This window comes from Otolemur garnettii, unplaced genomic scaffold, assembly GCF_000181295.1.
Source record: "Otolemur garnettii isolate 467f Iridium unplaced genomic scaffold, OtoGar3 scaffold00037, whole genome shotgun sequence".
Lineage (NCBI taxonomy): Eukaryota > Metazoa > Chordata > Mammalia > Primates > Galagidae > Otolemur > Otolemur garnettii.
In genome coordinates this window covers 15,186,774-15,213,993 of record NW_003852432.1, presented here as the reverse complement: position 1 = coordinate 15,213,993, position 27,220 = coordinate 15,186,774, and the positions used below count along the sequence as shown (strand labels likewise).

At 37.7% G+C, this 27,220-nt stretch overlaps 1 protein-coding gene across 1 annotated transcript in view; it reads left to right on the top strand.

Moving 5' to 3' along the window:
• ZNF277 (zinc finger protein 277) overlaps positions 1-26,268 on the top strand; it is a 93,621-nt gene extending 67,353 nt beyond the window's left edge. The window contains exons 5-12 of the mRNA XM_012805133.2: positions 8,578-8,669; positions 11,186-11,296; positions 12,974-13,106; positions 19,600-19,667; positions 21,337-21,433; positions 23,129-23,171; positions 24,023-24,197; positions 25,837-26,268. Of these exons, the coding sequence (XP_012660587.1) occupies positions 8,578-8,669; positions 11,186-11,296; positions 12,974-13,106; positions 19,600-19,667; positions 21,337-21,433; positions 23,129-23,171; positions 24,023-24,197; positions 25,837-26,023 (906 nt within the window). The 3' untranslated portion in view covers positions 26,024-26,268. The remainder of the gene's footprint in view (positions 1-8,577; positions 8,670-11,185; positions 11,297-12,973; positions 13,107-19,599; positions 19,668-21,336; positions 21,434-23,128; positions 23,172-24,022; positions 24,198-25,836) is intronic.
• Positions 26,269-27,220: the final 952 nt, after the last annotated feature.

Sequence of the window (27,220 nt, the reverse complement as noted above, 5' to 3'; positions counted from 1 at the left end):
ATCATGACAACTCTTAACCCACCTTGTATGGTTTCCACGGGGTCGGGGCCTGTGCTCCGGGGTGAGAATTAGGTTATTTTGAGGATCTGTATGCGAAACATCCCTGTGTTACTTGGTCTGTTTACTGTAAGTATCATGTCCAGTATATCACATAGCTTACGTACTCATCCATGGTGACTCTGACACCAACTATCCAGACTTAGGCCAAATGTCCCAGCTTGCAGGCATAGTCTTCTACAAGACGGCCCATACTCCAAACAACAGTCACAAGCTGGGGGTTCCCAGGCTACCTTTATTTCTGACCGTCTGCTTACAAATTCAGAAGTTCCACTACTCCCTCAGGTTCAGTAATTTGCTATAATGACTCAGAGAACTCAGGAAAGCACTATACTTATGATTACAGTGTTATCATAGCAACAGGATACAAATGAGAACAAATCGAACAGAGAGACACATAGGGTGAGAGCTCTGGGAGATTCCCAAATGCAAATTTTCCATTGTCCGTGGGAATGCATTGCCCTCCTGGCACCTCAGTATACAAACCACACCCAGAGTAATGCCAGTCAGGAAATTTTACTGGAGCTTTGGTGTCCAGGGTTTTACTGAGGCTTGACTGAGTATTTTTAATTTATGTTCCTATGCTATTTTTTTTCCTTCGCTACATTGTTTAATAGCAGCCTGAAATACTTACTAGAACAAGGTGGAGGTGTAAATAAAATAGTCTCAAATACCCCAGAGATAATTTTGTAGCTCCGGAAATAGAAAGCAGGAGAAATAAGGCTCCTGTGGAGCCTTCAGGCCACTGCTGTAACTTCAGGGGGAGATTTGTTGTCTTCTGTATTGGCAAAATGCCACTGGGCTCCCAGATTGAGAATTCTTAGCAGGTTCTGCTGTGCGGCTGCCTTTGGGCGAGCTTGGGAAGGAACCTGAGGTGTAGGCTATTTTCTGTCAGAGCCACTCATATAGCCATTCATCCAGGCAACTCTGTTATAAATCTATTACTAGTTAGTACCTATAAAATGTTTCTAGTATCGGTAGTTAACAGCATCAGCCCTAGTTGCACTTCATTGTGTAATGCAAGCTATTTCCATTAGATCTGTCATTTTAAGCTTCAGTTTATTGCTTTCCTCTGTGCAAATGCTTACCTAAATAAACATGTTTAAAAATTGCTCTTTCCTAAACAAGCTGATTTTTATAATTTTCAGCTTAGCTTACATTTTGTTTTCTACCTATGTGCCAATCCCCTATGACTGTGTTGAGTGCCATCTGCTGTACCTGCTGTTCATTAACGTTTCTTCTGCTTCTAGCTTATGGATAAAGGTGAAAGGCTATGCACTGCCCGCCCCTCAGCTACCACACTTGACCTTTTATACCAGCTAGAAAACACACAGCTTGTTATTCGGACTCTTTGCCTAGTACATACATAAGCTGATCATGTACTCTTACCACCATGGGTTTTATCCTTGCTTATTTTGTAATTAAACGTTTCTCTGATTTCATTAACTGCTTTGAGAAGCTCAAACATAGAACATCTCCCTCTACAGAATTCTCTTCAGACCCCTCTTCCCAGCATACAAAACCTAGCATGCAGCCCAGAGTAAACCTCAAGGATAGAGCCTACCACATTTGGGGGTTTTTTTTAGAAAAAATGAAACTGCAAAGCTGATGGGCTTGATTCTTATATCTTCATGGTGTTTTCTGTGTATTGTCTCCTAATATTATAACATTTTGTTCCTGAGTGACTTCAGACATAGGCACAACTAATTCTGTCAGACACAAAGCTTTACAAAGGAAAGAAGGCGGGGGAGAGAAACAGAAAGGAGAAAAAAGACAGAAGGAAAGGGGGAAAAGGGAGTGAAGAAAAAAGAAGAACATATTTGTCTGGATTGTGCAGTGGTTTCTGCTGAGTTTCTTCCTCTCTGGTGCCTGATTGGCAGCTCTCAGTATGTCTGCTACAGAGAAGGAAGCCCAGAATGTAACGCTCAGTTAACAGTGAAAGGAATAAAGGTTCTAGGACCTACGGATGATGTGGTATCTTCTCCCTGGACTCCTAACAAGTCAAAGGATGTGAGGAAGTGAGGTCATAGGAAATATAGCAAATCCCTTCCACAGTTACGGTGTGCCTCTGTCTGTAATGCACAGTGGGGACGACAGCGATGAGTAAAACTGTTCTGCCTCCAGTGAGCTTCTTATCTCGTGAAATACATTTTGAGTTGATTACACAAAGATAATTACATGGACAAAGTTTTCCTAGTAGTCACGCATATATTTTGGAAGACCCTCATTCAGTTTGGAAAACTTTTTATTTTCTACACATGAGAGCCTGAGTCCTAGACTAGTAAGTTATTTTGTGGTAAAATTTAGAAGCAATGCTGGGCACAGTGGCTCATACCTATAATCCCAGCACTTTGGAAGGCCAAGGTGAGAGGATCACTTGGGGCCAGGAGTTCAAGACCAACCTGGGCCACGTAGTGAGAACCCATCTCTAAAAATAAATGAAAAACTTTGTCAGGCCTACTGGCTTGTACCTATCGTCGCAGCTACTCAGGAGGCTGAGGCAGGAAGATCACTTGAGCCTAGGCATTCAAGGTTGCAATGAGCAGTGATCACACCACTGTACTCCAGCTTGGGTGACAAAGCAAAGGATTGCCTGGATACTATGTGCTATTTTGAAATTATTGTTCATTTTCTTGGACGTGATGGTAATGGTTTTGTGGTTTTATGTAGAAGAATGTCCTTATTCTTACAAGAGGCATACCAAAATATTTAGGAGCATAGTTTCATGATGTCTGCAACTTATTTTCAAATGGTTTAGCAAGAAAAAAGTGTATAGTCCATGGAGCAGTGGGAGGTGGGGTGGGTGTATGTGGAGAGAGAGAAAAGAAACTATTAATCATTACTGAATGTAAGTGTTGAGTATAGGAATGTTCACTGTAGTATTCTTTTAACTTTTCTATGTTGGTGAAAAATTTTATAATAAAAAACAGGAGAAAAAAATAAAGAGGAAAGTTATCAGTCTTTTTTTTTGCTTTGTGGTTTACTAAATCTTTTGGCATGTCATGACACAACATAGCATAGCAAAGCCAATTTCAATGAAGAGAGAGATCTTTCTTAATTTATTATAAGAGAATAATGAAGCTCTTACAGATGTAATAGTTGCAGAATTAAAATAATTTTTTATTTTCATATTATTTTATGTATAAGTAAAATTTTATCTAAAGTATATATTAATATATTTGGGGTCCTCATTTTAAAATAGTAAAGAGAATTTCCTATTTATTTTCATAAGGTACAAGCACTTCACAGAGTAAAATTTAAAAGAGTGGTTAAGAGGGAAACCTTGGTAACATTATTTCAATTCTTAATATGTTTAAAAAAAGAAAAATAATTATTTTCTATAGCAATATACATAGTTTCCTTAAATGTTAGATTCAGCAATTACTGTGTATCAGTCTAGTTTATTTCCTTATCTTAACATGCATCTTCAACTTTGCTCAAAAAACCATCTTAGTAACAAAAATCAATTTATGCTCTTAAGATAATATGCTTATTAAAAGTATTTACATAATATTCAAAGTAAAAATTAGTTTTGTAAAAGTAAAAACCTATCTCCCAAATATCTACCCCATGGTAATATAAAATTCTCTGTATATCTATATATGTTTCTAAATATTATAGTTGTAAGTTTTTAAAAAAGCAAACAACTTTGGAACTTATAAAATCATAATCAACATACATTTCTTCTCCTAGAATAGTTTATATACATAGTAGGCTAATATCTTTATTTAAACAAATATCTTGTCAAGGCACTATTTTTACTTTATATACGAAATACCACATAAGCCAGTAGTAAGTGCCAATCCTATGTCAGTCAGGGATAATTCTTTCCTTTGAAAAAGCCATTTTGATTTTCAAGAAGCATTCAGATTTGTGTATGTTGGTATACCTGGGTATAAATTTAGTTGTATTTATTGAGACTCTACTATAAGAAATTGTGTGCATATGGCAAAAAGGAGCTCATTTCCTATGAGTAAGAGCTGGTTAGGACATACTTTTCCTGAAGACCAATGAATGTGGATGCCAGCAGAATGCTATAAACTGTGATAAAAACAAAAAGAAAGTATTGCTTCTAGTATAGAAGTGGTCTGGGATAGTCACTTTAAGGACTTGTGGAATGTTTCAGAGGCAATTTAGAGACCACCAGAAACTGAGTCCTAGAGAAGTGGCTGTCCAAGGCCATGTTGAGAACCTATTAGTCACAAAAACAGGTCAAGAGCTCCTAAGTTCCTGTCATTTGTTCTTTCCACTCACCACAGAGATGTAGCATTTGAACTGAACTTTAGAGGATAAGGGTAGAGAATTCTAATACTAAGATGGGCAAAAGAGAGAAAGTTTAACTCTCACTGTGGAGTGGCTTATGAAATCATAGTAGTTAATGAGAATAACTACTATGAGAATAATTAACAAATAAATTATAGTGTCTGTCCTTATTTTTCCCTATAACATATGGGTATATGGGGAACCAACATGAAGGCTTTTAAAAACCTAGATTAGAGTCAGGTACAGAACATTCTGAATGTCATGCTAAAGATTATGGATTTTGCTCAGTAGAAAATGAGGAGCCATTAGAGTGTCCCTAGTTGTTACATTTCCACATATGGTCATTACTGATTTTTAGACTAATTTTTTTAAAGGTCCATTTACAATCAGATTTTGTATTCCATCCTTCTGGGCAGGCATCAGATAAACATACTTTTAAAATGAATATACAGGGAAAGTTGTTTCTATAAATCTATCCATCTGGTATCTGGTAATTGCAGAGAACCCAGAAATAAGAAACAAAGCATCCTTACCAGAGTAAAATTACTTTCATAGAGCCCATCCAAGGAAAATACTGGAAGATACTTTTTCTCAAGTACCAAACATATTTGACTTAATCTTATCCTTAGAATTTGATTATCTCAGACAACATTCAGAATGGAAAAGGATATTTGCATATTTTGAATCGGACAAAAGATTGAAAACTAAGATCTATAGAGAACTCAAATTACCCAATAACAACAAAAAAAACCAATAATCCCATTTATCACTGGGCAAGAGACATGAATAGAACCTTCTCTAAAGAAGACAGATGAATGGCTAACAAATATATGAAAAAATGCTCATCATTCCTAATCATCAGAGAAATGCAAATCAAAACTATCCTGAGATAATACCTAACCCCAGTGAATATGGCCCACATTACAAAGTCTGAAAGCTGCAGATGCTGGCACAGATGTGGAGAGAAGGGAACACTTACACTGCTGGTAGGGCTGCAACTAATACAATGTTTTTGGAAGGAAGTATGGCAGATCCTCAAAGAACTGTACTTCCCATTTGATCCTGCAGTCCCATTACTAGGCATCTACCTAGAAGAAAAACTTTTTATTATAAAGACATTTGCACTAGACTGTTTATTGCAGCTCAATTTACAATTGGCAAAATGTGAAAATAGCCTAAATGCCCACAAACCTAGGAATGAATCAACAAGCTGTGGAATATGTATACCATGGAATACCATTCAGCCATTAAAAGAGATGGAGACTTTACATCTTTTGTATTAACCTGGATGGAGGTGGAATGCATTCTTCTTAGTAAAGCATCACAAGAATGGAGAAGCAAGAATCCAATGTACTCAATTCTAATATGAAGGTAGTAGATGAGCTAATACAAGGGGGAAGGTGGGGAATGAGCAAGTTAGGGGGAGATGGGAGTCATGGTGTATGGCACACCTCTTGGGGGGGATATAATTATAAGAGGGACTTTATCTAACAACTGCAATTACTATAACCTAATTCTTTGTACCTTCAATGAAAAAAACTTAAAAAGAATTTGTTTATCGCTTTTTTTTCTTACCTGAGTTTTTGGAGTGCATAAAGTTTTTTTCTATATTAAAGGAAAGAACAGGAGGTCTAAACAAAAAATAGCAAACAGCAAGGAGATACTGATGGGGAGAGCCAGTTAGTGGGTAGAGAAGGAGACCCACTAACAGTGATTAAAAGTTTCACATAGAAACATAGATGGCCATAAAAAAGAGAGAATAAAACCAGACCAGGAAAGCATAACAAAACATTTAGTCATTTGTAGTGTCAAAGAGATTATGAAAATAAAGTTTATTTGTATTAAAGCACAATATGGTAATAATTGTATACCTTGTTAGTAACAAGGACCCTGTATCATATATAAGATGCTAAATTATATCTTGACTTTGGAATGAAGAGAAAATATGAGTGATGTCTTTGAAACTATCTTGATTAAAACCTATCCCTGGGGCAGCACCTGTGGCTCAAAGGAGTAGGGCACCAGCACCATATGCCAGAAGTGGTGGGTTCAAACCCAGCCCCAGCCAAAACCTGCAAAAAAAAAAAAAAAAAAAAAAACTCAACCCTTTAAATACCAAATTAAAATTTCTATGATCTAAAAACATCTACTTTTCTCACTCCTTCCTTTTGGGTTCAACTTCCCTATGTTGTAGGTTAGAAAATATCCCACCGGCAGACAATCGGTAAAGTATGATTTTTTTTCCTGTCAAGGACCACAGGTCTGTGCTGTTTTCCAATCCTGAAAATCTGTGAAATATATGAAGCAATTTGTTTCATGGTAGTATTCTGTGGAATGGTCAGTCTGATCTCCATTATTCTGTCAAGACTGAAACTAGAAGTTCATTAAACTGATTTTCATCATGGTAGTTTCTTAATTTTCTTTCTTGAATAGTTTAACATTTCTAGATGTTTGTGGTAATGCATTTCCAGAAATACCACATGATATATAAGATTCTAGATACTAACTTATTTTTATTCTGTTCTGTAAATATTTATAGAAGAAATAGTAAAAAACTTCATGAAGTTTCTATTTTGAGCACATGTTATAAAAGAAGTGAGGATTAGTATACAGATATAATGACAGCATAGATACTTTCTTTTAACTTCAAAGACTTCTCATTTCCCTTTAGAAAACAAAGCAGACAACAGTTAACCAAAAAGATGACATTTAATAGATAATGGGAATTGATGTGGGCTGGATAACAATAATATCAAACATTTCATGACTGACTTCCTGTATGCAATTTGAACGCTACATACATTACCTGATTTAATCCTGTGAACAGTGCTGTAAGGTAATATTTTTATTTTCATCTTAAAAATGAGAAAACTGAGGGTTAAACAGGTTAAGTAAAATATCAATTGCTGGTGAAAGGCAGATTTTGAGTCCAGAACTACTCAGTATTCCTAAGCTCTTAACTGTTGTACTATAATTTAAAAATGACTGCATGATAGAAGTGGGAATCATGTTGAATCTTTATGGACAGGTAAAATTTGTAAGAATGAAACAGCAAAGGGAAATTAAATGACCTCAAGGAAAGATAATATGTAGAATCACCTTGATTAGAACAGAGTTTATTTTAAATGATCTGAGTTGAAGTATAACAAAGTAATTTAGTGTGAAAACAATGCTTAAGAAAAGTTCTCCTGGGCGGTGCCTGTGGCTCAGAGGGGTATGGTGCTGGCCCCATATGCTGGAGGTGGCAGGTTCAAACCCAGCCCTGGCCAAAAATTGCAAAAAAAAAAAAAAGCAAGAAAGAAAAGAAAAGAAAGGTTCTCCTAGCAGCATCAAAAAAAAAAAAAAAAGAAAGAAAGAAAGAAAGAAAAAGAGGATAAATATGATGGAAAGAGGGATTGAAAATCAGGGAGACTCTTTAGGACCGTGGTCTCCAGCCCCCAAGCCATTGACCAGTACTGGACTATGGTCTATTAGGAACTGGGCCTCACAGTATCACCAACTGAGCTCTCCCTCCTATCTTATCCTGCGCCACCACCACCATCTGGAAAAATCGTCTTTCATGAAATCAGTCCCTGGTGCTGAAAACGTTTTCATGAAATCAGTCCCTGCTGCTTTAGGAGATTTACTTACAGTAGTTTCACAATGACAGAATAAAAACTGGACTCAGGGTAAAGACATTGGAATTGGTAGAGAAAAGTAATGTTAAAGATAGATGGAGTGGAAAAGTTGATCATAAGTTGATTGCAAACTAAGAATTAGCAAGAAGGGGCAAGTCAAAGATCTCAGCACAATTATTATTTTTTTTTTTAAAGAGAGCGAAGAATCACTCTTGATTCTTCTCTTGTATTTGGCTGGGGCAGAGATCAGAGGAACAGCTTGAGGCCTGAAATGTGGTTAGAAGGGCTTATATTGGGAAAAATCACACACACAGATTCTTAGAGGGGTGTTAATCCCACTAGTTCAATGTGGAGTCGACTGACAAAGACAGAGAAGGACAAGAGAGGGAAAGATGATAAGACCTCATTGACTTTAAGCAGCCTGTGTAGCTGCCCAAGGGAGGAGTCTATAGTCATTTAATGGTTCAAACTTAGAGCTTTGATGTAAGGACAAAAATGGAGAAATTTGAAATATTGATAACTTTCATATATTCCTTTTGTCTTTCTATCCCAGTCTCCTCTTATTTAGACTATGACATTTGCTATTAGATAACTATGCATTTATTAAAGATAATACCACAAATCTGTTTCTACTTTACAGAAAGAAATTCTAGAACAGCAGCAGCAAGAACGAAATGATACCAATTTTCATGGCATTTGTATGTTTTGCAATGGAGAATTCCTTGGAAACAGGTTTGCCATTATGCACTTTTAAATGTGACCGGTTTTAATCTGAAAAATCATCAAAACATCTATAACTATTGGTTATATAAATTAAGTTTAGTGGGTTGGGTTGGCTCAGGACCCTTTCAGATCTCAGTAGTACTTCTTTTTAAAATGCCTGACATCAAAGATGGATTGTGATTGCTCTAAACAGAACAAGGCAATAGATTCTTAAGATGCCAAAAGTAGATTTATGTTTAATATTTCAGGGCTTTTAAAACTACAAAGTAATTTAGTGTGAAAACAATGCTTAAGAAAAGTTCTCCTGGGCGGTGAACTACAGCAGATAGACCTCTCTATACTAACTTGTTTACCCCAAATCGGGCAGGTTTTGGTTTTTCACTTCAATATATTAGAAATGGTAAAGACCTATAAAAGAAGTTGGAGGCTAGTAATTTTTTCGCCAACTCAAATTGGTCCAAAGTCAACTGGTGCACTCCAATTTGATTCTGGCACTGATTACCTGGAGTTAGCATCAGTCTGTACACATTTCAGGGAACTAGCCCACAGCAAGACTCCAGCCTTCAGTTCAAGCAGTCCCCAAGCTACCCAAACTTTTAACCAACTGGCTACTGATATTTTCAGGGATTTAAGAATTTGCTAGAAAGACTAACAGAACTTGGGAAAACACTGTACTTAACAATTATAATTTTCTGGCTCAGTGCCTGTAACTCAGTGGCTAGGGTGCCAGCCATGTACACCAGAGCTGGCCGGCTTGGAATCCAACCCAGGCCTGCCAACAATAATGACAACTACAACCAAAAACTAGCTGGGTGTTGTGGCAGGCACCTGTAGTCCCAGCTACTTGGGAGGCTGAGGCAAGAGAATCACTTAAGCCCAAGAGTTGGAGGTTGCTGTGAGCTGTGACTCCATGGCGCTCTCCCGAGGGTGACAACTTGAGACTCTTGTCTCAAAAAAAAAAAAAAAAACTTACAATTTTCTTATAAAAGATATAAATCAGGAACAGACAAATGAAGAGACAGACAGTGGCAAGCTGGCTGGGACTGAAGGTCTGTCTGAGTAAACCTCTTGGATCACAGAAGCTCCTTGCCCAAACAGACTGGGGAAACTTCCTAAGTCATTCAGCCCTGAGCCAACCACTGGCTTAACTCCCATCTCCTAACTTACAGACCCTAGATGCCAGGTTTCTAACCTCCAGAGAGGTTGAGAGCAGGTTCCCATTAGTACATTCAGTGTGGCTCTTAATGGCAAGAGCTTTTGATCCCACATTATCCTCAGTTTGAAGGAAACCTCTCAACCTCCCTTACCCCTTGTGCCAGCTGTTATTTCAGACAATATCCAGGTACAATCTGAGTCTGGATCTTCATCTTGGAAGTGTTAGGCAGAGGTTGCTATAGCTTGGCTGCTTTAGAGAGAAGATGTCTGGATCTAGAGGCACAGTACCCTACCCAGCATGACCTTGGGGGTGGGGGAAGCTTTCTAACCTCTGCCTCACACCCCCTTGCAACCTATGTTCTTCACTTCCTATAAGAGACTCCAAGTTCCTTTATTCACCTGAACTCTTCCCCAGCCTGAATCTCAGGTCTGGAACCCTTGGGAAGGTCCAAGTCTGTCTGGGCTGCCTATGAGAAAAGCCTTGAAGGCCCAAAAGGCACTCTGAACTACCCCCAAAAGTAGCATTAGCAAATTATCAGTAATAGTTAAGCAGTTAGGCAAATGGGCATATTAACCACAGGATTAATAAATGTACCTGCCACATAGTAAGGGAAAAAAGTCAACAAATATTTTTATAAAGAAGGGTTGCTTTATTTCAGTTTATCAAGGAAAAGAAAAAAGACTAAAACAAATTAGGAGAGCAAGTATCTAAATAAAATAAACTCTATACTGTGTCACCATACCCAGTCCACCAATGGTATTTTGATGATGAGTTTGTAAAGACTGTCACCTTTATTTTATGAGCTAAAGTGATAATAAAAGCTCAGTACATTACTTGTTTTCTATGTAAAAGTTACATAAAATTTTCATTTTCTGCATAAACTAATCCACAGGTTGGTCATTGGGTTTCCAGGTTGTCATAACCTTTTGCATGTAATTAGACCTGTTCACTGTGGGTTAACTGTCCAGTGATAAATTGGCTAAACGTCTATGATCCTAGATCATAGCCACTCAGATTTCTGTTAGACAGTTGCCTCTTACTCTTCCCCATGATGAACTGGAATAGTCAAAGCAGCACGGTTTAGTTATTTGAGGGATAGAACCTGATTCTCCTAGAGAGGGAAACCCTGTCCAGTGGCAGACGGGGCAGCACACAGTGGCCTCCTTCACAGGTCTGCAGTGACTATGTGTGACTGTGTGCCATATGCCATGGCAGAGCTCACACGTGTGTGCCGTGTTTAACACTTGCTTATACCTCCACTTAGTATCTATATTATGCAAGTGCTATTCCTAACAATACAAATTGCTTAGTACCTTTATTATACAGATGCTATTTCTAAATAATACTAATTGCTCCAATTTCTTCTTAGATCTGTTCTTTTGAACCACATGGCCAGAGAACATGCTTTCAACATTGGATTGCCAGACAACATTGTAAATTGCAATGAATTTCTGTGTATATTACAGAAAAAGCTTGACAGGTAGGTACTGTTTGGTGAAACACTGCTTAACGCTGTTTTAGTCTAAGACTCCATTATGATTTGTCTTTAATTAATAGTCAGAAGTAATTAAAGAAATAGAAATTTCTCTTGTTGGAGGAGTTTACATTTTATATGCCATCCTTATTTCATCCAGATCATACTGGCATGAATATTTTTTAAATTTAAAAAGTAGTATGTCTATATAAACTAGACAATATACATACAATGTAAGATATGTCATATGGGAAGTGAACAATATACTCCCCATCCAGCCTCAGAAATAGAACATTTTAAAATTCCTTTGAATTTCCCTATTTGTCTTTCTCCATTAGTATTTCTTAATTCCTTTACTTTTCACTTTAATTTGTCTACATACTATATGTATTCTTCTGCCTTTTAGTGTTCATTCACATTGTATGTAATTCTCCATTTTCCCAGGCCTAGAAACCTTGGTTATCTACAACTTAGCCTATTGAAACAAAAAAGAAAATTTTCTAGATCACCAAAATGGTTTTCAAAAGTGTATTCACTTTTCTTTCTAGGAAAGGGCCCAAGACTTTTCTCTCAGAACCCAGTTTTCTTTATTTAAATAAAATGTTAATAAGTATGATCTCTTAATCCACAACATTTTGAGCAATACCATTTTTTAAAAGTATCCAATTATGTAGATCAATTATAAAAGTTCTTAATTCAAATTCTGATATCAACACTCTGGTAAAATGAGTCCTTTACCCCTTTGTGAAATGACACTTTGTTTATAAAACAAGACCAGATATGCTTTCTTGCAAGATTAGCAATAATGAATATCTGTAAGCAGCCTCCTACCCATAATTTTTTACTACAAAAGAACATACTATAATGCCAAGGAGTATATTCAATGAAAGAATATATAAGAAATAGATGAAATTTAGTAGAGATAAAAAAGAATTCAATAATAGATTGTACTTACTCTATATGGCTTTAAAAAAGTAGAATTCTATGTTCTACTAGGTAGAATTATCTATTGTCAAGCTTAGTATAAAAAAGATATAATAATCTGCAAAACCGATAACAACAGCTTCATTAGGTAATGAACTCACAGTCAGTAGAAATATTTGAGTAGAAAATATGTAAGAATCAAATTATCATAAAAATTCTCTAAAATGTAGGTATTATCTTCAGTTTAGAAATCAGAAAATGTCAGCAGAGAGGGCAAATAATTTTACCAAGTCCCACAGCTCATCAGCACTGAGGGGCAGAATCAGACTTCTGCAGGTCAGCTCACAGCTCATACCAAAATGTATATGTGTACTAATTGTAATATACAATAGGGGCAATCAATGCTAGTCACCATTGTGGTTATTTGAAGGAACATACCTAAATCTTCCTTTTAGAATAGGCAATTTGATTAGTAAACCACCAAAATAACTTTTGGACATTAGCTGTCTTTATCACAGTTCTAACAAAATAGCCAAGTCGGACAACTTAACTAACTACAAAATAAACCACATCAGGCATTCTACAAAGTTAAATGAATAAAGTGGTGGTGGGAGGGTTCTGACAAACGTGGTGTAGTCCATTCGAAGATTCTGTGTACCTGAAATAAATAAATGCAAAAGTTAATAGTAATAAAGGAATATTGCAGCAACTATCCGAGAAACTTGTTTAATTTATCAGTGTTTTGTGTATTTCCCTTAGTTTGCAGTGTTTGTACTGTGAGAAGACCTTTAGGGACAAAAATACACTTAAAGATCACATGAGGAAAAAACAGCATCGTAGGATCAATCCTAAGAACAGAGAGTATGACCGATTTTATGTCATCAATTACTTGGTAAGGCTTTCTTTTCATAATTTAAAATGTGATTGCAGTACTGCAAACAAAATCTTTCTAAGGGCCAACTAATATTTGAATGAGTAATTAGTGCAAAGGTTGAGTGGTGATTAGCTTTAAAATAGTTTGTTTGCAAAGCATTTGATTTGACTTGTCTTTTACTTGGCAGGTGTTTATAGTGAAAATGTCATGACTCTAGAACTCAGTGATCTTGACAAAAGAAAAGATGCAGCATTTGCATATCCACGTACCTCCCCCATTCATATATTATCTATTAACATGAGGCTGGAGACTAATATATTCTAGTCAAAATATATTAGTCTAGTCAAAAAATTATTGATCACGGGATAGATGCTATTTAAGATAATTATTTTAAAACAATTACTTCACTCTTCCCTTTTCTTCCCAGTAAAAAATCCTTCCCTCCCCCACAAAATGTATATCCTTATCATTCTCGTGGGCCAGCTTATTATTAAGAGGAGTTTCAGGGAAACCAAGCTATGTAATATGCAAGGGAACTTTTATTTGTTTGGCTAATAGAGTCGACTAACTGGCTTACCATGCCAAGGATTTTAAGTGCGTTGAAAGCTCTTGTCCAGGCTGGGCGCCTACAGCTCAACCGGCTAAGGCGCCAGCCACGTACACCTAAGGTGGCGGGTTAGAATCCCCAGCCCGGACCCGCCAAACAACAATGACGCCGGGCGTTGTGGCAGGCGCGTATGGTCCCAGCTATTTGGGAGGCGGAGGCAGGTGACTCTCTTGAGCCCAGGAGTTGGAGGTTGCTGTGAGCTGTAATGCCACGGCACTCTGCCCAGGGGGACAGCTTGAGGCTCTGTCTCAAAAAAAAAAAAAAAGAAAGCTCTTGTCCAGAAACCCCCATACCATGTGCTGGCCTTGGTGGATTACAGGCCCTTTTGGGTTAGAAGAAGCATTAGGATAGAGACAGATGGCCAAAGGAGGGCAGAAGGGAGGGAGAAGAGAGGGAGAAGGAGAGAAGGTGGTATGAGGGAGGGCTCAGAAACATGAGAGGAGAGTTTTGATTGACTCAATGACTGGGGAGTGCTGCTGGCCCTGCCCCCAAAACACTCATTTTTTAATTATATGTAACAAAGGAGGGAAACTACTCATGTAAAAGAAGGAGTTAAGTAACTCTACAGAGGGCTTGGAAGAAAGAGAGTTCAGGTTCTCACTGGCAGTTTCCATAACCAATTAGAAATTTTTTTTTCCTCTCAATATGCATGAATTAAAATCCAAACCCATTGGCTGCAGAAAGCTAATTGAATATAATCAGCCATTTTATCTGTTGGATAGAAACAAGCATATCCTGAATTATGTGGAAATTTCTGCTCTAGGGTAAAATTTTTGTCTATTCTAACTGATCCATATAATGTTAAACTAAAATTACCCCTTGAGAAGCAAGTTTAGCATGCTTTTGAAGATTGACTTCCAGGTTGCCATGGTTTGCTACAAATGTTTTACAACAGCTAAAGGCAAACGCACTTTGAGTCCCTCAATCTTCTGATAAAATCACTCAGTCATTACTTCCTAGAACAAATGCTGCTTCAGGGACCAGCCCAATCCAATAGGGAGCTGACGTCAGTGTTAGCTCTGAGAGATATTCAGCTACTGCAGCAAGCTATGGGAGCAATTTGATAATTCTTCCTTCTGGAGCTCTTTTAAACTAATAGTAAGAGCTTGGATCTAGCAGACATTACATAGCTAGAGGTGTTAACCTTTTAGAGGAGACTTCAAAGGGTCTGCTCACTCTTATTCTGCAGGCACTTTTAGAAAAATATGATACTTCGTTCCCTGGACTTCAAGAGTGTAACTGTCAAAACTGAATGTATCTGCTAGGGCCAGCTATCTCTAGATGCATGCCAGCTTATACTGCCCATGCTGTTCCCACATTTCATGTAGCATGAATCATGGCATGAGAGAAGAGCTTCAGGAGAATGTAAAGTCTCCAGCAACATAGAAAATAGAAACTAAATTACAATTTTAGGGTAATATTGATAGAAGTCAATTTTTTTTTAACTAGTATTTATTTGAGTACTTACTATGGACCAGGCACTATCCTAGGTATTTATATTAAATCATTTACTCTTAATCACCTAGCACACAATTATTACCATTAGGCCTATCGTAAAGATTAAACTATTAGGGCACAGTAATTTTCCCAAGGTCACATAGGTAGGGTAAGTTATTTATCCTCTATACCAGTTTTCTTTATTTGTATAATTGAAATAATACTGGAACCTACATCTTATGCTTTGGGTTGGGTTCTTGGTCAAGTAATGGTAGTGAATTTACAATGGTCTAGTCATCCTCCTTTGCCTATTCTCATTTGTAACAACCTAGAAAGTGAGCCAGGGTCAAACTAAAGCTGACTTTAATCAGCCCGTTAAGGCCCGGCCCTACAACCTCAGCCCTCCTAGTGCTGTGTGCTTTTCCATCAAGTTAAACGGCCAGCAAAAGTAAGAATGATTACCCAAGAAAAGAAAATTTAAAGTGTGTTTGGTGCCTTAACATGATAGAAATTATGTAAACGCCCTTGAAAAGAACTGAAGAAGGCAATAAAGTCTCTGAAGATGTACAGGTGCCCTCCCTGGAGGGGTGCTTACCTGAGGGAGCAACCTTAATAGCATCTAGGAACATTTCAAGGAATAAAAGTACAACAACACATAGAATGAGTATATAAAAGACTATTCTAAATATTGACTGTATATAGTTAGAGAAAAATGAGAGCCAATATTTTCTCTGTATCCTTTTAGGTTTATTTCAGACCTCATTAATGAATAATATTTACTATGAAGAACACGGAGAATAAATCATCACTATGAAGAATAAATTCCCCTAAACTTTTACTTAAGCAATAAATAATGGCAGTGCTTTATTATTAAAAAAAAAAGAAAGAGAGACATGTGCTGCGTATTCCTCTGAGGGAAAAGGCCGATGTGAGTGTAAGGGTGTGGGCAAAAGATAGAAGAATTGCTGAACATTGTAGACAGCAGACTGATTTAGGTCACTACTCTCAGAGAACTCAGAAGTCGGGATAGGGGACGGACATGTCAGCACATTCATTTGAACACCTTGGAATGGTGTGTGGAAAGTCTGACCTTTCCTATAGCAGGTATGTGCCGTGATGGAGCCATCCCCTCAGAATCCCTCACCTCCACTTCCAACATCTGTACAGTCTCCAGTGCGGCAGAGGTGGGAGCATCAGTATATCGGCGGCAGGGTGCCTTCTAACAGTCAGCAAAGGGGGCAGAGCCCAGGGACAAAAAGGCTGTTTTTGCCCCTTCTCTGAGCTCAGCAAATTGCAAGTTCTTTTTTTCTTCTTTGGTGAGATAATTTTCATGTTTAATAATTCATATCAGTTTCTGAATAATAACAGACTTGCAAATACATCAAAGATCTTTGCCGCAGTCTGGATTATCTACTTCAAGTTCTTGCTTCCCCCCTCCCACCCCCAAACAAAACATTTCAGCAAATAGAAGGAAAGGTTAGGGGACAAGGTAGTTTCACCCTCAGGTGGCCCTGCCTCAGAGTGCAACAGACCGCTTAACATCACCGAAGCCTCAGCCATGCGTTCTTTGGGTGTTCATAATTCAAACCTTCAAACCAAGAGTTTTCCTAAAGGGAACTATTTTTGCCACACTTTTATCTTTCTTTGATTTCATTTGTTTTATTTTTAAAGTATACAAAGCTACTTCTAACAAAAGTAAGCTTTTAATCATTTTTTCATAGTTTTATTATAGTTATTTCTAAGGTAATTATTTACGTTTGAAGCACTTCTGTTTTTCTGCTTCCGACGGGGTTTTTGCGTAAGCACGTGTAAGTGTGTATGTGTTGGGTGGAGCGGTGCCAGGCAAGGGGGATTTTTTTTCATGTTTTTTTCCACCCTCTCATTGCTCATCAGCCATCTGATGCAGAGGTTTGAGGGGGTGTTCTGAACATCTTTACTGACATGCCTTCCAAACTTTGTTTTTCTTGTATTCTTTGCTTTCCTGACGTGATTCATTAGCAGACGCAGTCTCTTAATTAGAGAGTTATGTGCTTTGCTTTCCAGGGCTTTTTTCCCTCTTGGGTCTTGTTCCTGTAATAAATCATATATTTAACTTTACCAAAGCAGAAGTCCAGGCCACTGTCACATGAAAATTGCTTATTTCCTAATATACTAATAAACATAGATATGCATTTTTCTCTGAAGTATGGTAAATGGCTAGTGCTATATTGCCTAGACAGAGTTCCTACATTAGCACTGAATACTGAGGAAGTTACAAAATAATGGTTTAAATTTGGTTAAAGTTTGGAATTGTGACAGTGAAAGATATTTTTGTTACTTTCTCTCAAGCATGTATTAATAAGCAACATTTGCCATATCGTGTAGAATGATAATATCTCAGAAGACCCCTTCTTCAATATCTTGCAGCAACAAAAGCAGGACCTTAAGTGCAAGTCCAGAGAAACCAAGAAAGGCATGAAAGATTTAATTCATTGCCAAAAATTCTAACCGCAATCCTGTTGGCAATGCTGAGGCCATTTTGGTGTCCTATAATGAGGTTTAGACACTTCATGACAACTCTGAGGAGTACATTATAGAGTCCAAATTAACTGTCTCTAATGACATTATGGTAGATCTCTGTATGTCTGAGTTTATGCATCATTTACCTGATAAATAATGACAGCTTCAAAACCTCTCATTAAGTTGATGAATGATAGATTTTCTTTCTCCCCCTAAATTATAATGGCATTCATAGTTCTTTGTTTTTAGCTAAGTGAATACCTTTGAGGGAGAAAATATCCATAATTGAGTGATTTGAGGTTCTGTTTATCTAAAGAAGGATATAGAACAACAAAGATATCTGTGCTTATAGCAGGTCAGATGGGCTTGAATTTAACCATAGTTGCAGCTGCTTAAAAGAGTTTCCATGAATGTTCCTGCACCCTTCTTTGGCACACTGTCTGCGTTTGCATGACATAAGACTGAGTAGAGAGAGAAGACAATAGAAAAGAAATGGCTCAAAGCAGGAAAGAGAAATGCTTAGAGCAAAAAAAATCATTCCTACTCATCACTCCATAAAGTTTCGCTAATACAATGACAAGGCTTGCCAGGCATAGGCTCAAAAGGGGGGAACTTTTCCACTAACTGTAAGGAATAAAAGGGATTTGAGTAGTTACTGGAGTACCCATTCAAACCCAGTGCTATGTGCTTTATGGACATTAACTAAGTCACTTTCTCACCTTACAAAAACCTTTTGAGGTAGAATCTAAATTGGCCGTAAGTTTATAGGTTTTTTCAGTAATTCAACTCAAAAAATACTGTCTAGTACCCACTGTCTACCAGGCTCTGGAATTGTAGCAGTGAACCAAGGTCATGTCCTCATGGGCATTCTAATAGGGAAGAGGATCTGGATAATAAATATGAAAACATATACAAAACGATTTCAGGTGGTGATCATGCTTTGAAGAAAACGTGATAGAAGAATAAAAAGCAACTTGGATTAGTGGTGGCATTTTAGATGGGCATTTAGATGGACAAAGGCAAAAGTGGTGACCTTTAAGCAGAGACCAGAATGACTGAGCCATGCAGATAAGTAAGACAGCAGGGTTTCAGGCTGAGAGGACAAGTGTTAATGGATCCAGGTAGAAGCAAATGTGCTGTGTTCAAAGTACAATGAAAAGACTAGTCTTGCTGGAGCACAATGAGGAAGAGAAAAAGTGATAGAAAAATAAGATTGGAGAGAGAGCCAGGGGGAGGCACAGAGGTCTTACAAACCATGGATCTAAGTGTGATATCAAGCCGTGTTTACATAAGCAGCAAAGTGTCATTTAGAAAAATCATTGAGGTCAGGGAAGTAGACTATTACAGGGGACTATGAGAAGAAACAGAGCCCATCTAGGAGGCCGTTTCAGGGACTCCATCAAGAGATCTTGTTTTTTTAATTAAAAAAAAAAAAAAGGAAGAAGAAATTTTAAAATGTATCCAGGGTCGAGAAACATAGATTTAAAGAGAAAATAACTTTATCAAAAAGATATCAATGCTTCTCCAAAAAGAAAAGCACATTAAAAGCATTTTAGGATCTATCCTTCCTTGTAACTGAAATAACATTTTTAATACCAGATGCTTCTCAACTTATGATAGGACTGTATCCCAATAAACCCATCCTAAATTGAAAATATCATGAGGTTTCAACATAAGACATTTCCAACTTAGGATGGGTTTACCAGGAGACAACCCTAACTTAAGTCAAAGAACATACTGAACCTGTATCACTTTTATACCATCCTAAAGTAAAAAAATCTGTTAAGTCAAACCTTCGTAAGTTAGGGGCTGTCTGTAAATCCTACTTGCATTGTTTCAAAGCCACTTGAGTATGGGGACTTTTTTGTTTGTTTGTTTGTTTGTTTGTTTGTTTAGTTCTATATCTATTTGCTCTTTGTTGTCTCTCCTCACCTCCATCTCTCTAATCCTTCTGTTCTTCCTACAAAGGAACTCGGAAAATCATGGGAAGAAGTTCAGCTGGAAGATGATCGGGAGTTGCTAGACCATCAGGAAGAGTAAGGCTTGTTATTCCTGCTAACTAATTATAGTGTTTCAAGGCTAGGAAGACAATTATTTAGTTTGCTTTAAAATTCTCATCATGAAGAGGTAGCATAAAAAGAAAGAAAACCTGTCTGAGCCGTGTATCCTTTCATGTAATACGACAAGAAATCGAATTCAAAATAGCTGACATAAAAATTACTAAAGATACTGTTATTCTGGCTAAATGAAAACTGCTAACTGAACACATAAATAATGACATATAATTCACAGAAAAATGCATATCCAAAGTGCTTTGCATACTCCGCCTGTGCCCAGACCCTAAAGTGATGCTCTCTTTGAACTCTCCAGGCTCTAGCCATTGGAATAGAGAATCTAACAGAATTGAAGTTAATCCTGGGCTGTGCTCATCCCATTGATGAGTAACTTAAAACAGTCACAGCTCCTTTGCTTGAAATTATAAGCTTGAAAAGTGTTCTTTTCAACCTAAAAGGATTCTCTACTTTTGATCCTCTTTTCAGTCAAAGCTGAAATGGCTGTTCAGCCATTTTTTCTTTCAGGATTTAGATTTTAATATTTTATTATTTTAATAGTGAAGTAGAGCCCAAAGTTGGAGTGTTGCCATTTGCTGAATATCCCTGGTACATAGAGATCAGGCAGGGAGTCTTTCACACTAAAATATAAACATGTGGGATGGCGCCCATTGCTCAGTGTGTAGGACCCTGGCCACATACACCAAGGCTGGTGGGTTCAAACCTGGCCCAGGCCTGCTAAAATATAAACATTTCTTCCCCACTAGGACACACTAGTGATAATATTTAATAGGTGCCTGTTGAAGTTTTAATGACACAAGGGGTTACACAGAGTAGTAGTTGTGACCGGAAACGGATGGCCTGGTGGCTCCCTTCTGGATAGATAGAGCTGGGGGAAGTTTTTCCTGTTTTCTAATGGGGATGCTTCCATGTGAATTGGGTTAAGTTGATGTTTAAAATCACATCAGTGGTAATTTCTCAACTTGCCACGAGAAATCCTCCCCTCTCTTGAGTGTGGATGGGTGGTTCCTCTCCACCAGTCTTCCCAACTGGCAGTTTTCCTGTTGGGAATGGAAGGAAGTTGACAGTGTTTTTAAAACCTGAGTGCAAGGAAGGGGGACAGTGGTGAAAGGGATCCTGTATGCTTTTGAGTTCTCTGTCTACCACTAGATTTAACACTTGCCCCATTTAAAATGCTCAGTATTTCCCTGGAGAAAGCTGTGTGGTTTGCCTTTTTAAAGTATACTGTTTGTCATGCAGAAACACATCCCCAGCACCACACCTCACGCCATGTGCACTTGGTGGTCAGGCTAATGAGAGAGAGCATCGCATCTTGGAGCATGTCTTGTTTGCAAATTAAACCTTGTTGTCTCAGGAGGACTTTACCGTGATTCTGTAGTGAAATAGCTGCTCAGAAGAGTGGTGAATATGAGAAAATAGAGCAGCCCCTGTTCGCTATTTATATTAATTTCATGGTGCTGCTTTGAATTTCAAAAGTTGCAATATGATCTGATGGTCTTTACCAAAATGTTAGAGTTGAAAGAGATGGGCAAGGTTTCCCAGGAAAGTTAAAATTATACCAAGTCACTACGTAGTATACCCTTTTAATGAAGGAAATCTCCATATTTTCTGCTTTTTGGTTTTTTAAATCCAGGGACTGGTCTGATTGGGAAGAACACCCTGCCTCTGCTGTCTGCTTATTTTGTGAAAAGCAAGCAGAAGCAATCGAGAAATTGTATGTCCACATGGAGGTAAGATACTTTTATTCATTTGAAGTTTGTTTTTGTTTTGACAGGAGGAGGCTGGTAATTATTGCACCGTCATCTGCTTGTACTTGAGTTTGTCCATTATCATCCCGTTCCTAGAAGTGCTTTAGGCAAAGCAGAAGAGATAGGTGGGGTCCATTGAGGAGCCCAGAGCTCAGAGCAAGTTAGCTAAAGTGGCTGAGTGAGCTGGCAGTGTGGGCCTTCACAGACCACTGATGCCGTCCCACCTTTGAGGTGCTCATAAGACAGTTGCAGCTCACAAGGTGGCCCCTGCAACAGGACTAACAGGACCCAGGATAGGGGCAGGTCCTGAGTCCTTTTCCAGTGCTTCCTGTGCTGGTGAGTAGGACAGCAAGATGGGAGGCTGTTGTCATTTACGTAACCCCTGGAGGACTTGGCGAGATGGGCTGGGTACAGAGGGTCCAGGGTGTGGTCTTACAGCTGCTCCAGAAACGAGGATTTGGGGGAAAGAAATCTGGCCACTTTCCAGTCTGTGCATTCCCTTCTTGATGCCATTTTATGTTATAATGCAGTTTCAAACTAGTAGTTCTAAACCTTTTTTTCACCACAGCATACCTGAGAAATGGCCCATTCCCTATACCTCTGATCCTTAAGTGGATCCTGGTGGGCAGATGGGAACTATCTAATGATTCATGACCATATTACAGTTTGGGGATAGAAGGGTGATTATAATAGAAAAATATTACTGGATGATTCTGACATTCTGTCCCTCCCCTTTCTCCTGCCACTTCTGTCAATAGTGGACCTTTCGCTCCTCTTTTACCCACTTTCACTCCACCCTCCTACAGTTCAGTAAAATAAGGACCTAGGAAGTGTTAGAAAGTCCATGAGCATTTATCCTTATGTAAGCAGAGAATTAAGTGTTTCTAAAAACAAGTTACCATTATTTTGTGTGGGTGATTTCCTGTGTTTAAATTTAACTCATAATATGCTGATGACTTGTATGAAAGGGAGCCCCAGTACCCCGTCCTGTGTGAGGATTCCCTTTCACACCCTTGACAGGTGTCCTTAACCGTTTTTTTAGTCACTTTCAGTGATAATATACCGTGAATTCCTGGTCATCCCACATAGTGGGACTCACATATTGCACTAAATGCCATCACAGTGAGTTAGATGATCTTTATCCTTCATGAGCATGTAAATTAAAACATTTACACAGATAAGCAACTGCAGGAATGGAACAAACATAATCAAATAAGTTTCTGCATTGTGAAAATCAAAAGGAATTGATGTGTGGCGAGATGTAAGTGAAGAGAAACATTCAGGTTTAAATGGTGTATTTGACAGCATAAAATGAAAAGCAGTATTTGTCAAATTATTTATCTGCTTATGGATCAAAGAATCAGTATTCATAATTCTAGTCCAGATGCACAGTACAGTTCAGCCTCATCTTACCTAGACCTCTGTCAGATGGCAGAATGTATAATGTATAAACTATAAAACTATTATGCTTTAACTGATTGGCATGACTTGCTTGAACTGTACTTTAAAAAGTTGAATATGGAGGCAAGCAGTTAGACTCAGAAGACTTCACAAGCAGACGACGATGAACCCAGGGTTTCTGAGTTCTCATAGTCTGTGAGCATGCTATCTTTGTAACTTCAGCCTGAAAAGATTAAATCCTTCATATGCTTACATATGTATTCATTCCTTTTTTAGGATGCACACGAATTTGATCTTCTCAAAATAAAATCAGAACTTGGTAAGTTTGACTCGGAAGTTGTTTACCATGATGCTGCATTTTTTTACAAGCCATCCTGTAAACGACGCCCGTGTTCTGTAGCCGTGATTGGAGAGCGCATATCCAAATGTGTTGGTACAGATGGTCTTAACAGAACTCTCTGCAGCAGTGATTCTCAACCATTTTGAACTGTAATAGCCAAATATCATTTTTTGTTTCGTATAGGCCTTCTTCCTCTTTCTGTGTATATGAGTCCTTCAAATAAAATATAAGTTAATGATTAATATTTATCATTAAGTGGAGGGGACTAGCAGAAAAGGCGTGGATTTTGAAGTAGTACTGGAGTTTATATTCCAGCTCCAGCACTTACTAGCTATGTGATATTGGCCCTCAGGTCAGGAAAATGTTAGGAGTGAATAATGTATGCAAAGCACTGCCTGGCAGTGTAGCTGGGATTTGTATTGTCTACCCAGTTATATCATTCTCAGTATCACAACAGAAGGATGTGTGGCATTAAAACATAAAGTACTGGCTTCCTAATAGATCTAAGACAGTAAGAAGCTCACTTTTCTCATCTCAGTTCAGCCACTACTTTCCTTCTCTTTTAAATGTGTTACTTTGCTTTTCTGCTCTTACAGACACGTAAATGTATATATGTATATATAAATAACTTAGTAGTCAAGAACATTGGTGGCACAACCAGCAGTCTGATGTCAAATCCTGGCTACTAGCTATGCACCTTTGGACAGTTTCCTACTATTTAATATAAGTATGATAATGCTACCTGATAAGGTTGTGAGATGAAATATATTAATACATGGAAAATGATTAGAATAGTGCCCTACACGTAAATCCTATACTGTCTTTTTCAGGATTAAATTTCTATCAACAAGTGAAACTGGTCAATTTCATTCGGAGGCAGGTCCACCAGTGTAGATGTTATGGCTGCCACATGAAGTTCAAATCCAAAGCAGACTTAAGGACTCACATGCAAGAAACTAAACATACTTCACTGCTTCCTGAGAGAAAGACGTGGGATCAACTTGAGTAAGTACTGCCAGACCAGAGCTATACCTCTTCACTCCTTCTCCCTTATTTTGTCCATTTAATTTCTTTATACTTAAAGAATACACATTTATTATAAAACATAAACATCCTCAAAAACTTTATTTTTAAAATGATCCCTCTCACAAATGAAATTCAGTTATTCACAATGTGTGGTGTGGAAATAACTATGTAGATAAATATAGAAATAGACATAGATTTTTAAGTTATATTTGGTTAATAAATATTATAAATATCTTTCCATATCCCACACATATCTGTTGTTTAATTTTTAATGATTTCCAAATATCTCACTGTGTGGATATAACCTAATTTGTTATATATTTAGGTTATTTCTTTTTGCTATTATAAATAGTGATACAATGAACATCCATATCTCTGGGGCAGCTCCTGTGGTTCAGTGGGTAGGGTACCAGCCCCATATACCAAGGGTGGCAAATTCAAACCCAGCCCCGGCTAAAGTGCAACAAAAAATAGCCAGGCATTATGGCAGGCACCTGTAGTCCCAGCTACTTGGAAGGCTAAGGCAAGAGAATCACCTAAGCCCAGAAGTTGGAGGTAACTGTGAGCTGTGATGCTACAGCACTCTACCAAGGGTGATAGGGTGAGACTCTGTCTCTAAAAAAAACAAAATCTCTGCATAGTTATTGAATTATTTCATTTAGATAAATGCCTAGAAATAGAATCATGTGGGTACACATGCTACTAGGGCTTTTGGTATATGGGCACTTTGAAAATGTTAAGCATTTGGGCATCTAGTATATAACTACTGAGGTGCTGCCAGGCCTTCAAGTATTCTTTGTCAATCTAGCCTTTCTGGATAACCTCAGTTGAGGAAACTTCCAAGTGGTTGTGGGATCCCAGATGCCCAGAAGTTCCTCTATTCCTAGAACACCTTAATTATAATACCCCAGAACCCTAACCCAAAAGCCCTAGTTTCTCCCCTTCTGAAATCTCAAGTTTTTGAGAGCCAAAGTCAACCATGGACGGAACTGGTACCCTGTTCCTGTAAATCTTATAGAGATTAAAATTCTTAGAGGTACCTCAGAAGTAACTCCAAAGTGTATGCAGAGAAAGAACCAAAATAAGAAACTCAAATTCGTGAATGTTTTAGTTAGTAATCACCCAGAATGAAGGAATCAGTAAAGATTAGGTTGCAAAACAAAACACAAAGGAAAATGTAATTTTTTTCAACAAGTATTCGAAGGATTTGTGTTGGAAAAAATAACTATATTTGGACTTTGTTATAGGGAAGAACCAGGACTTTTGAGTAGAAATGAGAGGGGTGTCATTTTTAGCTTCTAATAGCTGCAGGTTTCCAGTACTGGAGTAGTCTACCTTTTGAAGATAGTGTGTTTCTTATCATAACAGATTATCAAGCAGAGGCTGAATGGCCAGCTAGCAAGGATATTAGATTCAGTAAGGCTGATGTCAAACAGTAAATGTCAAAGTGAAAGCAACTCAGAAGCTGCCCCCAGTATAGGCTTTGCAAAATGCTGTGAGATTGTTGGCAAGGGAACCTAACAAAATTATAGTAATGTGTACATTCAGCTGCCTGGAAAACTTTTAGACAATTTATTAGTTTGGTTATTTAATACTGTGTATCTGTCATTGTTTTCAGGTATTATTTTCCAACCTATGAAAACGACACTCTCCTGTGTACACTGTCTGACAGCGAAAGTGACCTGACATCTCAGGAACAAAATGAAAATGTTCCCATCATCAGTGAAGATACATCTAAACTTCATGCTTTGAAACAAAGCAGTATTTTGAACCAGTTGCTACTACAAGAGTGCTTTAAAAAGTAGAAACTACTACAGAAGCAATGTAGTTTTCATGTTTTTCTCTTAGGAGATAGACATGAAAGAATAGTTTAAATCTGAAGGTCAACAAAGGATTAGTCCTTGGTGAAATAAAACTTTTCAAAAATGAATGTTCTTTTCAGAAACTAAAACTGAAAATAAAATGAAGACTCTTTGTATTCTGGCTATAAAGTTTCATTGTATGAGCATCTCAAATGGTCTCATTTCACTAAACCTGTAATTATCTGTAGGGAAGACATGCCAATCACAAAGAAATGAAATATTCAAGTTATTCATTAACCTGATTTTCAACTAGTAATTTCAGTCTCCTCCACAGGCTGATTTCATCCAGTAAGCTAGAAAATTTGACAGTGTGCTTTCTATATTCTATAGGGTGAACTGGAAAGTCATCACCAAAAAGAGGAGCCACAGAAGAAAGGAAAATGGTCAAAGACCTGAGTAATGTGAAAATTGGACATTATTTTAGAATAATCAAGAGCAGTCTACGTTATTATTATTGCTTTCTACCTAGAGTTTCCAAACTCTCTAGAAATCGACGTCAAGCAGGATGTATATCCCTAGCAGATAGTACAATTTTTTACATAAGCACAATACCGTTATGACATGTAACAAAATTAACAGTAACTTCTTAGTATCATCTGTTTTCCATTTTCCCCACTTCCCTCAAAATGTCCTTTCATATTATCACTTCCACAACTGGTATTGCGTATCTCCTGGTAAGATACACTACAAAGGGCAAAACGAAAGCCCATACCCTGAATATAAGGAAGAAACAGACTCACGTTGAAAAGTGTCAGGCTCACAAAATCAAAGACTGAAAAACTATCAAATAAACAGGGCTAAAGATAGTGCAGCGTGATCCTGGATTGGAGGCCTGACCAAGAGAAAAATGTTTTCCTTTTGCTATAAAAGACATTAGCGGGACAATTGGCAATATTTAAATAAGGTCCATAGTGAATGTTATGATATTATTGTTTAATTTTCAGATTTTGATCATTGTGCTGTGATTATATAGGAGAATGTCTTTGTTTTTAGGAAAAACACCTTTACGTATTTAGGAGTAAAGGATCATTTTGTTTGCATTGTACACCCAAAAAGCTAACGTGGGTACATATAGAGTAATAAAATAAACATGGTAAGATGTTAACATTGGGGGAATCTAGGGAAAGGGTATTCGGGAAT